General features: G+C 35.2%; 1 protein-coding gene across 6 annotated transcripts in view; it reads right to left on the reverse strand.

Moving 5' to 3' along the window:
- PUM2 (pumilio RNA binding family member 2) overlaps positions 1-14,537 on the reverse strand; it is a 97,773-nt gene that overhangs the window by 56,223 nt on the left and 27,013 nt on the right. For 5 of the 6 annotated variants that reach the window (XM_040496150.1, XM_040496149.1, XM_040496148.1 and 2 more), the window contains 5 exons: positions 12,126-12,234; positions 7,082-7,269; positions 6,353-6,522; positions 2,942-3,212; positions 2,609-2,702 (listed from right to left, as the gene is read on the reverse strand). In XM_040496150.1, the coding sequence (XP_040352084.1) occupies positions 2,609-2,702; positions 2,942-3,212; positions 6,353-6,522; positions 7,082-7,269; positions 12,126-12,234 (832 nt within the window). Of the gene's footprint in view, positions 1-2,608; positions 2,703-2,941; positions 3,213-6,352; positions 6,523-7,081; positions 7,270-12,125; positions 12,235-14,537 lie in introns of those variants that run through there. The other variant, XM_040496146.1, reaches the window with a different exon arrangement.

A 14,537-nucleotide genomic window follows, 5' to 3' on the forward strand; every position in this document is an offset into this window, starting at 1 on the left:
TGGCTCAGTCAGTTGGGTGGCTGACTTCGGCTCAGGTCATGATCTCACAGTCTGTGGGTTTGAGCCCCTCGACGGGCTCTGTGCTGGCAGCTCGGAGCCTGGAGCCTGCTTCCAATTCTGTGTCTCCCTGTCTCTCTCTTCCCCTCCCCTGTTTGCTCTCTGTCTCTCAAATAATAAACATTAAAAAAAATTTTTTTGGGGGGCGCCTGGGTGGCGCAGTCGGTTAAGCGTCCGACTTCAGCCAGGTCACGATCTCGCGGTCCGTGAGTTCGAGCCCCGCGTCGGGCTCTGGGCTGATGGCTCAGAGCCTGGAGCCTGTTTCCGATTCTGTGTCTCCCTCTCTCTCTACCCCTCCCCCGTTCATGCTCTGTCTCTCTCTGTCCCAAAAATAAATAAACGTTGAAAAAAAAAAAATTTTTTTCTTAAAAATAAAAAAAAAATTTTTTTTTTAAATGTGGCTACAAAAGAATTTAAAACTCTATGTGGCACATATTATATTTCTGTTGTAAAGTGCTGTTCTAAAGTAGGCTATCAGACACCCAAGAAATTACTAGTCAAACTTGGATAAAAAGAGTGATGGTCAACAATAAATACATTTAACTGTGGAACAAAGGTTAAAAGGTAGGATTCTTATAGCTGGGTGGCTCAGTGCATTAAGCATCTGGCTCTTGTTGTCAGCTCACATCATGATCTGGTTTGCGAGTTTGAGCCCTGTGTCAGGCTCTGTGCTGTGTTGAGCCTGCTTGGGATTCTCTCCCCCACCCCCACTCTCTCTCTGCCCCTCCCTTGCTCATGTGCTTCTCTTTCTCAAAATAAATATTTTTAAAAGATGGGATCAATTTTGGTAAATTATGCTTAGAAATATTTCCATTTTATTCAGGTTTTCAAATTTAATTGCATAGTCTTCCAGATGGCTTCACAAAGAAATTCTGCCTTATGGTCTCTTAAAAGACCACATAAGTGCAATGTTATTTGAAATACTCCAGGGTACTAAAAAAGGGAGATATTTCTAAATTCTTTTTATGACAAATCTGACCAAAAAAATGAAAAAACATACATACAAACATAAACACTAATTTCATATACACATTATTGATGCAAACACCCTAAATAAAACACTAGCCAATTGAAAGAGCTCATTAAGAGAATTATAAATACATTTTTATTCCATGAACACAAGAATGATTCAATTAGAAAATATTCATAGAAGTTAGCATTTACAAATCAAGAGCTTTCACAGATACCAATTAAAAGATATATAAAAGCCATTTACAATGATAGTAAAAGATAAAATATCTAAGAATATACTTATTAAGAAATATGCAAACTTATATGATAAAAACTTTAAAGCACTCATAAACACATAAGCAGATGTCAACAAAAATAAAAATACACCATGTCCTGATTAGAATACTTAATATCATAAAGATGTCAATTTTCCCAAAGTTAATTTAAAATTTTAACCCAATATTCTGGTAGTAAATAAATGAAGTCTAAAGTTTATATAAAAAAGCTTATAAGAAGAGAAAACTTCAAAAAGGAAGAGCAATAATGGGTATACTATTAGCCTGTCATATATTAAACCATACCATAAAGAAATAAATGAAAGCGTTACACCAGTCCATTAGTAGACAGGAATCACTGTTTCTAACAATGAGAAGGAAGGACAAAGTATGGGAATAAAGAAAGTTGGAGGCAAAGAATGCATGCTGCTATTAGAAGTCACCTAGAAATGTGTGGTCATCTTGGATAAAAACCAAAAATAAAATTTGGGACCTAGGTGTCCTTCTTGGATTGACAAAGAACAATACAAATGTAAGGGAACAGAAACAACTTAATAAATATCTCCCCCTTCCACTGATTATGATGTTGAGAATATTCACAACTTTTCCAACCAAGAAATAAATCAAGGTTAGCTAAAACCAGGCATAAACGTGGTTATATAAATCTACACATGTGATACAATGATGTAATACTATACATATACATTTACCAATATCATATTCCAGATTGTGGTAGTGTACTATGATTATGTAAGATGTAACCATTTAGGGAAAGCTGTGTGGGGAACCTCTCTGTACTCTCTTTGCAACTCCATGTAAATTTAGAATTACTTCAAATTGAAAAGTTAAAAATAAAAAACCCCAACATGGACAACATGTACCAATGCTTTGACTCTAGCAATAACAAAGGTATAATAATTCATGTTAAAGGCTAAAGGTCAAAGTCCAAATAACTTAATGAAGAAGAAAATATTTTAAGGAATTTTCTTGGAATTGATTCCCAAACCATTTTTTTAAATAAGCATTTTTACTTGACAAAAGACACAAATAACTACATTTGAATTTCCAAGTGTTTGACTCTCTTAACTTTACACTGACCTTATGTGCTGGCAGCTTTCATCATATTATACATTTTTATTTAATGATACAAAAACCAGAAACAGTTCTTCCCTAATCTTTACTCCTGCCATGTAATCTATTACTCTTTTAAGAAGACGTTTTAAAACAAGAACCCCATACAATTATAGAAAAATAAAACATTCTAATAAACACTAACACAAGAGCTGCTAACAGTCTAATCAAAATGGTAACTTATAAAGACTCACCTATATGTGGCTGCTGAGCTGCAGCTAATGCATATTGCTGCTGTTGAGCTGCAGTTAACTGCTGAACTGTTAGTGCATTAGTCCTCTGAAAGAGCTATTAGGGAAAACATTTAAAACAAAGGTTAGTCTCAAAGCATTTAATTTCTATTTAGAAAGCTGAGAATAGATTATTTTAAACACATATTTCAATCACTTTCTCAACTACAAAAACATTTTATTTATAAAACATTAAGTATTTAAGAACACTCCTATTATTCATGTCCATGCCTCACAGCACCAGAGGCTACACCGGTACATAGTTCAGAGAAGCTTCACTGAAGGGGCACGCTTTACCTGCTGCTGGGGATTGTAGTCAAAAAGGCCTACAGTAGCTCCTGAAGAGTCCATGGGTACCTGATTACCAGGATAGTCAAACTGCAAGGAATCCAGACCAACTTGTTCCATGGCATCCAGATTCTGGGTTTCAGGATTTGAAAACTCTTCAACAAGTGGTTTATTAGCTGTAGGATTAGGAAGAGGCCCCAATCCTTCTGAGGGATTAGTATTGGGGCCCAGGCGCTCAACTACTTCAGTTGGAGAGGCTTGACGACTTCCAGGAGTACGACTACATAAAGAAAACAGAAAGGCATTATGAGTAAAAGTAGTAAGTCAAATCTGAATGGAAAGTAGGAAAATCATGAAAAACAAATGGCGGCAAAATACAGAAGGCAAATCAGGCACCCCAGGTCACTAATTATTCCACTTTATTACAACCCCCCCCCCCAGTTTAATGTCTTAAGAACTCACACAGTTTCATTTTTTTATATTACTAATGATCATTTTCTCCACAGTGAATAGCATAAAGATATAACTCAATTTTACAGATAAGAAATTGCCCAATATCACAATTTAGGCTCAGACTACCTGAAACTTTTGTCTCAAATCACAGACAAAATGAGTAAGTACGAAGAGCAGCCTATCTAGTGACAAACATGGGAAGTCTCAAAACCAAAATCCACCTACCATATTCCGTCTTGCCCAAGAGTACAGAATTTTCCCGTAAAATCTTGCTTGCTATTTGGGGGAGGGCGGGGAGAGGGGACTGGACAGAAAGGATGGCCTTCATGACTTCAGAGTGTAAAATGTGGGATATAACAAAAAAGGACATGAACCAAGACAAAGGCTGACTCCGGACTCCAACTTTAAATATGATTTTGAGCAAATCACTTCATCTTCCAGGCCTCAATTCCTTAAGTGAGGAGACCAAAGACATAATCTTCTTGTACTTATTTTTCCAAATGAGGACAAAAAAGGAATTATGAAAAGCCTCTATGACCGCTCTCAAAAACCCATCTTTATCACACTAAATTGCTTCAGTTTAAGTCATCAGAAAGAAATGGAAACGTGTAACGTATTTACCAAAAACTAAATGTGCCCTTCAATGAAAAGTAAACTTCCACATACAAAAAAGCAACTTCCTCTACTAACTAGCGTCTTTAATTTTCCCAAAAAATGTATTAAGATTAAATATTAAGGATCGACTCTTTTATCAACATCTTTCATGGTCTAAACTTTATTTCTATATATAATCTATTCTCATTTACCAATGTCTTTTCTTCTACAGAATTATTTTACTCAAGATCCTTTCCCACACAAGAAGTAAGTTTGTTCTTAGGAAGCTTGAGTTCATAGTATATTCAACCATAAGCACATTAAATAAATGGTAGTAACTATTTTACCTGGCTTTCATTGCCAGTTGTTAACATCTATGTAACTCTGCCCCCAACTTCAGGAGCTTCACACTGAGATAAATTTGCTAACATATACAGAGCATTTTACAAGTAATTACTTAGAATTTGTTTCCAGATACTTAGGTGAACTTGCATTTTATTTAAAATTCAATCACTATCCTTGCAACATTTAGAAGAAATTTCTAACTCTTTAACCATACATAATTTTTCATGTGAATATTCCACAAAGGTTTGCTTTTCTTTCAGAATATATGGGAAGAAAAAAATAAAACTGAAAGGGTCTTCTTTAAAATCAGCTAGAAAGGGGCGCTTTGGGTGGCTCAGTCAGTTGAGCGTCCGACTTCGGCTGGGTCACAATCCCATGGTTTGTGGGTTCAAGCCCTGCATCGGTCTCTCTGCTGATAGCTCAGAGCCTGGAGCCTGCTTCGGATTCTGCACCTCCCTCTCTCTCTGCCCCGCCCCTCTCGCTCTGTCTCTCTCAAAAATGAATAAACTTAAAAAAATTTTTTTCTTTAAAGAATATTTTTTTAAAAATCAGCTGGAAAAAAAATAATAAAGCCTGGTATAGTTCTCTCCCTCCTTTCAGTTCTACACTCTAGTGGTTATATACTGATGATGTATCAATTAATGTACATATTAATGATGTGTGAGCATAGTGACTGTATGGCCACAGCCATATGTCTGACACATTTTTATACTATCAAATACAATACTGTATCTAAAATATTTTGTAAGCAATTTTAAATACATACCCCAACCTTAATGGAATAAAATTATGATTTTAATGAATGTACAAGTCCGTATTAATATGGAGAAGCATAGCCTTTCATACACACAACTCTAATATAGTGATAGATAGAGGATATAATAGAAAAGGGAATTACGCTATCAAGTGGTGCTATTTTCTTGCTATAGTTAATGGTGTATTAACACTTCAATTATAAATGCATACTCTGAAGGGCTCATAATCAACTCAGTTTTAAATATACACCCTTGCTAAATCGCAGATTAGGTAATTGCAGAAAAGCACAATCAGGATAAGGCTCTAAAACAAACTGAAAAGCATGAAATGTATTTCTCGTCAAAGAGGTTTACTGGTTTTGGATGCTTTTTTGCACTTAGAACAGACACAAATGGCACTGTTTTTAGGAAACATTGTTACTCTGCATTTGACAATTAAAGGCAATAATAAATGTAAATGCATACCACCCACATATATGATTACACTCAGTTAAGGGAGATTCTGTGGCTCACAAGACCTCAAAGAAAACAGCTCATTTTCAGCATCTCATTAGTGAAATATAAAGTTATAGGAATTCAGTATGAAGAAACAACTCTCTAATATCTAGGTAAAGGTACACTAGCTAATTTGAGACAGGCTAGAAGAAAATATTTAATTGCCATCAAGAAACAACTAAGTTACAACTTAAAGACTTCTAAGCTTAAAACTTTTTGAGATCTCTAATATGTTCCCTACTTCCTAATTTCAGAAATATTAAGTATTAGCACAAATTCGTATTCATGAACAAGAAAGGTCACAGCTCCTAAGCTAATTATGTTTTCTCATTTCCAAGATTAAGAGTTAAGTGGGGGGTGGGGGATACAATACAGGGACAGAAGAGAAAACTCCACAAAAAAGGTGCTCAAGAGCAACCCCAAGAGGAGTTTGCCAAGAAAAATCACAGATTAAACCTAAAATTCACTAAATTTTAGCAGGCAGGAAAAAGTTAAAATTTAGACTACCATATTAGCAGAAAGGTAACAGCAATGTCTAACATTACTCCTTTAATGGAAGGCATGGTTTTAGAGACTATTCTATTGAATTATTTTTTAAAAAAATGGTTCATAATCAATATTCCTTATAAAAAAATTCAATCTTTTTCTGGATTAACGCAAGGTACAACGGGAAATAAAGTAAACCAAAACTGGAAAAGTGTCTAAATCAACCACATCAGCTAACAGTAATCATCCCTAAAGAGATATGCTTTTCTTCTTGAGAAAGTTAAAGTCTTACTTAAAATCTTTGCAATCGGCATCCATTCCATTTGGCAAACCTCTGCCATTTATTTTAGAATCATCATCATCTCCTTGTTTAAGATCTCTGTTTTGGTCCTCCTCAAATGGAGAAGCCTTGCCTTTTTGATCTCCTTTCTCAGGTCCATCTGTTTCAGCATCTCTAGTGCCCTGAAGAAAAAGAATCTGTTTGATTCTGAATATGTAATAAAACACAAAAAAAGGCACCATAAGGTGACCTAAAACTACACTATAGTGCACATAAACAATAAAAGCATTGAACCTTATTTTACTTTCATAATCAACTAATTTATCAAAGGCCAAAAAACTGAGCACAAAGCAGTGATTTATAACAGAAGAGCTAAGGCAACCTTAACTATAGCGGGGCTGGAAGAGCAGTAACACCACAGAAGAGATAATATTTTACTTAATGCATAATTTTGTTCGGTTACATTCACATCAAGCACTACCATAAGTAAGCAATTTTAATCTTGCAAATTATGTTTTTTAATTCATATAATTTGATTTTTGTAACATGGCTAAGATTATATTCCCAGTGGTTCTACTATTTCATGTATTTCAAGAAGTGGCCAAAAAAAGAAAACAAGAGCTCCAATAAGTTATAAAATTTCCTTTAGCTCTTGGGAAAAAACAGAAAAATAAACTGACTTAAAGATAACCAAAAAACCACTGAGTAATTATTAAATATTTCTTTATTCAAAATACTTACAAAAGTTCCCTTCCTAAATCGAGAATCCAATTTATCAGCAGGAGAAGAACTTAATACATATTCTACCATGCTCACACCAAGGCCTCCACTTTCTGATCGCGGAGACAGTATTGCATTTACTTCACTGTTTCCATGAAAACCCTGTCCAGATCTTCTCTGTACCATAATAGGCTGGGACATTGAATGGTCTGTTTGGAAGAAAGAACACAATTACACGTTTGTACTTTTAAGCTAACCAAAATGTATTTACATTAATATATTGAAGTACAAAAACTCAGCATACCATTTGCAACTATGTGGAAGGAACTGGAGGGAGGGTTAAGTTCCATGCTAAGTGAAGTTAGTCAAAGACAAAAATCATAGGACTTCACTCATATGAGGACTTTAACGGACAAAACAGATGAACATAAGGGAAGGGAAACAAAAATAATTTAAAAACAGGGAGGGGGACAAAGCATGAGGGACTCATAAATATGGAGAACAAACAGAGGGTTACTGGAAGGGGTGCGGGAGGCGGGATGGGCTAAATGTGTAAGGGGCATTAAGGAATCTATTCCTGAAATCATTGTTGCACTGTATGTTAACTAATTTGGATGTAAATTTAAAAAATAAAATTAAATTAAAAAATAACCCAGGAAAAATAAATAAATAAAAGGTTATTGGCTCTACCTTAAAAAACAAAACAAGGGGTGCCTGGGTGGCTCGGTCGGTTAAGCGTCCGACTTCGGCTCAGGTCACGATCTCACAGTCCGTGAGTTCGAGCCCCGCGTCGGGCTCTGTGCTGACAGCTCGGAGCCTGGAGCCTGTTTCCGATCCTGTGTCTCCCTCTCTCTCTGCCCCTCCCCTGTACATGCTCTGCCTCTCTCTGTCTCAAAAATAAACGTTAAAAAAAAATTAAAAAACAAAACAAAACCCCTCAGCATATTATTTTCATAATCTTTACAAAAAGCTCTTCAGGGGTGCCTAGGTGCCTCAGGTCATGATCTCTAGTTTTTGAGCTCGAGCCCCTTGTTGGGCTCTGTGCTGACAGCTCAGAGCCTGGGGCCTGCTTCAGATTCTGTGTCTCCCTCTCATGGTCTCTCTCTGCCCCTCCTCACTCCCACTCACACTCTGTCTCGCTCCCCTAAAATTAAACAAACATTAAAAAAATTTTTTTTTAAGGCTCTTCATATTCACTAGCCTAGGCACATTTCTTGGGAATACAGATAGAAAGAGCCATATGGTAAAAAATAAAAATAAAAATAAAATAAGTAAAAGCTGATGTGAAGCCAGTCAAACCAGAAAGGTCAAGGGAGACAAACATTGACCTGAAGGCTCAGCTACCTGTAAGCATCTCACTAAAATGTTAAAGCTCTCTTTGTGATTCACACTAATTCAAAACAAAAACCTTTAAAAGTAAAACCTAGAAGAATAAAAATAACTCCTAAATTGGCAGAGGCACTCCTCAAGCTCAGTTATATACTGGACAGATTTCAGAACACAAGGCTGTACCACTATAAACACAAACAAATAAGTTTGAAAAAATCAGTTCTGGGGCCCCTGGGTGGCTCAGTCGGTCTCTCGGTTTCAGCTCACGTCATGATCTCATGGTTTCGTGGGTTTGAGCCCTGTCCTGTATCCAACTCTGCCCTGACAGTACAGAGTCTCCTTGGGATTCTCTCTCTCCCTCTCTAACCCTCTCCTGCTCACGCTGTCTCTGTCTCTCTCAAATAAATAAAACTTAAAAAAAGAAAAAAATCAGTTAATATCACAGAATTTTCTCTTGGTGTAAAACCTGTCACCTGAAGATTATTTTTAAAAATCCCTTCTAGTTTAAAACTTTCCCATTTATTTTTAACAAAAAAATATTCACCTGATATGAGTGCCCTTTCTACATTGTTTTTAGGACAAAAAGGAAAAGCAGTATTTAAGATTAGAGAACAAATAGGATACAACTATAATTAAACATTTGAGGCAACTTTTTAGATCTGCCAAAAAAAATTTGTAGAAGGAACCAGTGAGCTGCCTCTGGTTCATTTGTGATCATATACAATATTCAGTATTCGGTCTAGTCCTTAAAGGGCTGAACTGTAATGGAGGAACTCAGTCATCACTTCATTAACTGTAGGTTTGATTGCTACTTTTGTTAAAGCATATAAAAACACTTCCATTACAGTATCTTTATCCACAAGAGATTAGTCATTATATTTTTTTCATTCAATCATTCACCCATTCATTCACTAGTTCTAATGTTGATTTACGGCCTCTTGCATATTAGGCATTGTGCTTAGAACAAACATGGCAGTACCTGCCCTCAAAGAGATTATAGGTTTAATAGAAGGTAATCATAATAGAGTAAAAGAGCAGCAGTAAAAATAATAAAGGATACTATGCAAAAATAAAGAAAGGGCATCAATCCTTCTCAATCTTAGAGTGAATCCCAGAAGAAGTGATATGAAGAGTAAAGAGTTAAAGTGAGCAAAAAAATAGGGAAACATGAAGGTGGAAAAGACAGTTTCAGTTAGAGAAACCAAGCATATGGTAAAGTCTCCTACAGTCATGGAAAGAATCTTTAGATTGACAATTCCTTTAGCACATTATTCCTACAATTCCTTTATTCATATTTGTACATACTTGGCATTCAATAAATGTTTTTTTATTTTTTTTTCAATGTTTATTTTTGAGAGACAGAAACAGAACGTGAGCGAGGGGAGGGGCAGAGAAGAGAGAGAGGGAGACACAGAATCTGAAGCAGGCTCCAGGCTCTGAGCTGCCAGCACAGAGCCAGAAGCAGACTCAAACTCAGGAACCATGAGATCATGACCTGAGCTGAAGTTGGATGCTTAACCGGCTGAGACACCTGAGCGCCCCCCAATAAATGTTCTATAAACAAAATAATTTCTACATTTTTCATTCATTTCTAATTTTCACATGTCTACAGGTAAAGACTAATATTCATCTTCAGAATTTTATCCATACAGCGTAAAAAAAAATTTCAAGAGGAAATGATATAAGAAATTCAAAATATAAATCTGACACTAAAAGAAATATATAAATTTGTGCCTTAAATGTTTTACTTCTGGTACAAGCTATCCTCCAAATATAACATACCAAAAATATTTCCCAACCATCCATCTTGAAAATAATCTTTCATTACCATGCTGTGCTCAAAATGTTTTCCTTTGGAATGCTTTAAAAAAATATTTGGTTCTGGTAACTAAAGTAATTAACCACTCAACCTTTAAAACAAAAATCAAAACATGTCTACCATTCAACTTTTCAAGCACATGTAATTTTAGCAAGGAAAGTGTCTTTTGTGGGGAAAATGTGCCCCAGTGTAAATAATGGAATACTTTAAATTATGAGACCCATGTAATATGGGTTAATTCAAATCCAGAAAAAAAAAAAAAACCCTTTGAGGGCAGTATCTTATTTACCTTCATATTCTCCAAACCTGGCATATTATATTACATACCGACGGACTTCAAAGAAAATTCCCAGTATTTTAAGAAAATTTCACTATAAATTAATAGCTAAAGTTTTCAAACTTTCTCAACTTTTACTATAAGAGTATTTATTAATCACTAAAATTATCTAGTACTACCTAACTTTTCAGCAATTATTTTAGTTGAATAAACAAATTTAAATATAAAAGACTTTTTTTTCAACATAATACTTAATTTTTTTTTAAATTTACATCCAAATTAGTTAGCATACAGCGCAACAATGATTTCAAGGGTAGATTCCTTAATGCCCCTTACCCATTTAGCCCATCCTCCATCCTACACCCCCTCCAGTAACCCTGTTTGTTCTCCATATTTATGAGTCTCTTCTGTTTTGTCCCCCTCCCTGTTTCTATATTATTTTTGTTTCCTTTCCCTTGGGTTCATCTGTTTTGCTCTTAAAGTCCTCATATGAGTGAAGTCATATGATTTTTGTCTTTCTCTGACTAATTTCACTTAGCATAATACCCTCCAGTTCCATCCATGTAGCTGCAAATGGCAAGATTTCATTCTTTTTGATTGCCGAGTAATACTCCACTGTGTGTGTGTATATATAATATACATACTATATATATACATACTACATACATATATATACATACATGAATAGTATATTATATATAATATACATACTATATATGTATGTATATTATATATATAATTTGATATATAATTTGATAATTATCCAGAAATTTGTTCAGAAATCTGTTTTGATCTTAATTTGGTAATTTTGTGTAGCTTTCACAAGCTGCAATGAATTGTTATAAAAAGAGAAAACTTATTTGTAAAATACATGTTGACAGTTGCATGTGTATATATCTCAAATTTTACTAATGAGAAACATTTCAAAATATAATCAGTACTACTTTAAGAATAAGGCCATGCTGTTTAATTTACCTATCAATACAGTTACTTCCGTGAACTGTACTCCTTCATACCAGTTCTTTCTCCCTTAACAGTTTCTTGGTTTCTAAGTCTCTCTCCATTACTTGTGGATATCAAAAACATTCAAAGTCTGCTTCCTTTCTGTGGATTTACCTCACTCAGGGAGTTTACTTCCTTTCTGGGTATGGCAAATGTCTAGTAAAGCTAGACTGAGCTGCAATTAGATAAATCAGTCGCTGTCCTCTAATACAATTTAAGATTGAAAATCCCTATTGTTAATGTGCCCTCTTTTAATGGAAACTCAGAATTTTATAATCAGAGTTAACTTCATTTTTTTTAAAGATTTCATCTTTAAGCAATCTCTATACCCAACAAACTCACAACCCTGAGATCATGAGTTGCACATTCCACAGACTAAGCCAACCAGGCACCCCAGAGTTAACTTCAAATAAAACTTTGTAACATACTTCACCGTGACAAACACTTCTAATTGTTAAGTAGATCATTAGATAAGGGCTAATAAAAAAATGCGCATTAACAAAAAATGTGCATTACAATGACTTACAAAATCTTCAACAAAGACTTCACAAATTTGCTCCAAATATTGTCTGGGGGTTAACAGGGTTTTGAAAATTTCAAGTAAACTCATAATTCTTACACATACACCAATAACTTACGAGAAGTTCCCCATGCAGTCTCTCTCCATTCATCATCCCCAAGAAATATGCCTTTTTGTCCATCTTTTGTTGAATCATCAGGTTCCCAAAACTTTTTGGTAGGCAAAAGCTATTTGGGAGGGAAAAAATGATTAATTTAAGTATCATTCTGATTACAAACTTATTCTAATTCTACATGGGTGAAAGCAAACTTACCACTGGTATGTACAAGTTAGTTTTCAATGCTAAGGAAAATTCAGGGTGAACTATTTTCTAATTTGTATTGTTAATGATAAAATAACTCCTCACTTATGTTTGGGTACTGGCTCTAATAATTCTAGACCTGAACACTAATCAAAATCCACTTTGGACTTTTCTATACTTTTTTAAAAGGTTTTACCATCATGTGATTTTCTTTATAAATTTTTTCAAAAAACTTACTAAATTTCTTATTCAATATAGATAATACAATAAAAACATCTATACAAAAAAGGAAAACTTTTCCTTTACTTCCAAATACTGCCCTTGGATCACCTCTTATCCCACAGCTTCCATGGCAGAAAATATATTTTCACTTTTACTTCACTTATGCAATGGAAGTATGTGACATATATAGCACATAAAAACTGTGTTGACACAATGATTCACAAATTATTCAATATGTACATTTTGGCTAATTCCTAATGATACTTTATTACTCATCCAAGCCTCTCCTCTCTACTTTCCCTGACACTCAGAGAAGATGGACTGGGGAGATGTTTGAAAAGTACAGACTGTTTTGTTTTTCTGAGACATGTACGTGGCATTTTAAGTTAAGTACTCCTAAGATCTCCTCCCTCTCAGCCCATAATTAGGTACCCAGTCTTCCAGGGCTCATAATTAAACCTGTATATACTTCTATCACTAAGCTTTTACCTGTGTTTGTCTCCTTAAGGCATAACAACCTTATTTTTAGAGAGTTCACAAACATACACACTAAATGTAATAAAATGAACGTAGTAAAACCTGAATTGAGTCTGAGAAATAAAACGGTGGGGGGGGGGGGAGAGGGTTGAAAGTGTGAGTGGGGGGGGAGAAGGTTGAAAGTGTGAGTAGAAGGGGAGGAAGATACAGTAAATCATGAACAAAGGCACAACCTGATAAACTGCACTGTGTGTACAACAAGGTATGAGATGGATGAACAGATGTGGGAATGTCAAAGCTAATGCTGGTAAAACTTTCTAGGTCAGATTCTCAGAAGCCTTAAAGATAAGCTAAGAAATTGCACATTTCACCAACGTAAAGGGAATTCAGAGAGGTTAAGACATTATGTTTTAGAAAACAACTCAAGTTATAAGCTTTAAGAATAATGGATAGTCTAGACTACAGGCAAGGAAATCGGTTTAACAAATTCCAACAGGGCCAAGATGGTAGAACTAAAACAGGTGGTACTGGGGCGCCTGGGCGGCGCAGTCGGTTAAGCGTCCCACTTCAACCAGGTCATGATCTCGCGGTCCGTGAGTTTGAGCCCCGCGTCGGGCTCTGGGCTGATGGCTCGGAGCCTGGAGCCTGTTTCCGATTCTGTGTCTCCCTCTCTCTCTGCCCCTCCCCCGTTCATGCTCTGTCTCTCTCTGTCCCAAAAAAACAACAACAGGTGGTACTAACCCAAAGAACTGAAAAAACAAAATGGTTTGAGAGACGTTTAGGACAGTCAAAATGAGTATGATTACAAGTGGGGAAGGGATTAATAAAAAGGATACAATTTTTTTAAATTTGGATAATAAGCTAAATGGTAGCACTATTAACTAAAACAAAAAGCCAGAAGCAGCTTTGAAGGCAGGGGGAAAAGTCCAATTTGGGCATGTTCCCAATCTACAGATTTTTTTGCTAAATTAAACATATTTAATTTTAAAGGAAACCAGCTTCTACTAATTTTAGAAAGAAAAGTTTTTCCATGTTAGGATCACCCTGGACTGCAAATGATTTTTATTTAAAGCACATTTTAAACAATAATCTGCTCTAACGAAGATCCCAGCAAAATGCAACCTCTGTTCCTTCATAAGCTTTTTTTAAAAATCACTATAAAAGGTTCATGTAAATATTCAAACAAAATGTAAAGCTGATAATACTAAAACACTGCATTTGATATATTTAAGTAATTGAACATGTATGCATAGTAAAACCCAAGTTAATACTTTAAAATATCATTAAAAATTGGTTTCTGAGAGAATGTTTTATCCATACATCATGAAAAAAAGTTTCAATATCAAAATAATAGTAACATAGAAACTGAGGGTAAAGTTTTAGAAACTTAATAGAAACAGTCACAGAAATGGCTGAAACTAACCTAAAGTAACAGAAATAACAATCCCTTTGAGGAAGTCTTTGTGATAAAGTTCCGTGTAGTGCTTTAGTAGAGAAGCTCATAAATTACTGCTTTAAAACACAACTAGA

The sequence above is a fragment of the Herpailurus yagouaroundi genome, unplaced genomic scaffold (genome assembly GCF_014898765.1).
Source record: "Herpailurus yagouaroundi ecotype Mexico unplaced genomic scaffold, PumYag 188, whole genome shotgun sequence".
In the NCBI taxonomy this organism is placed as follows: domain Eukaryota; kingdom Metazoa; phylum Chordata; class Mammalia; order Carnivora; family Felidae; genus Herpailurus; species Herpailurus yagouaroundi.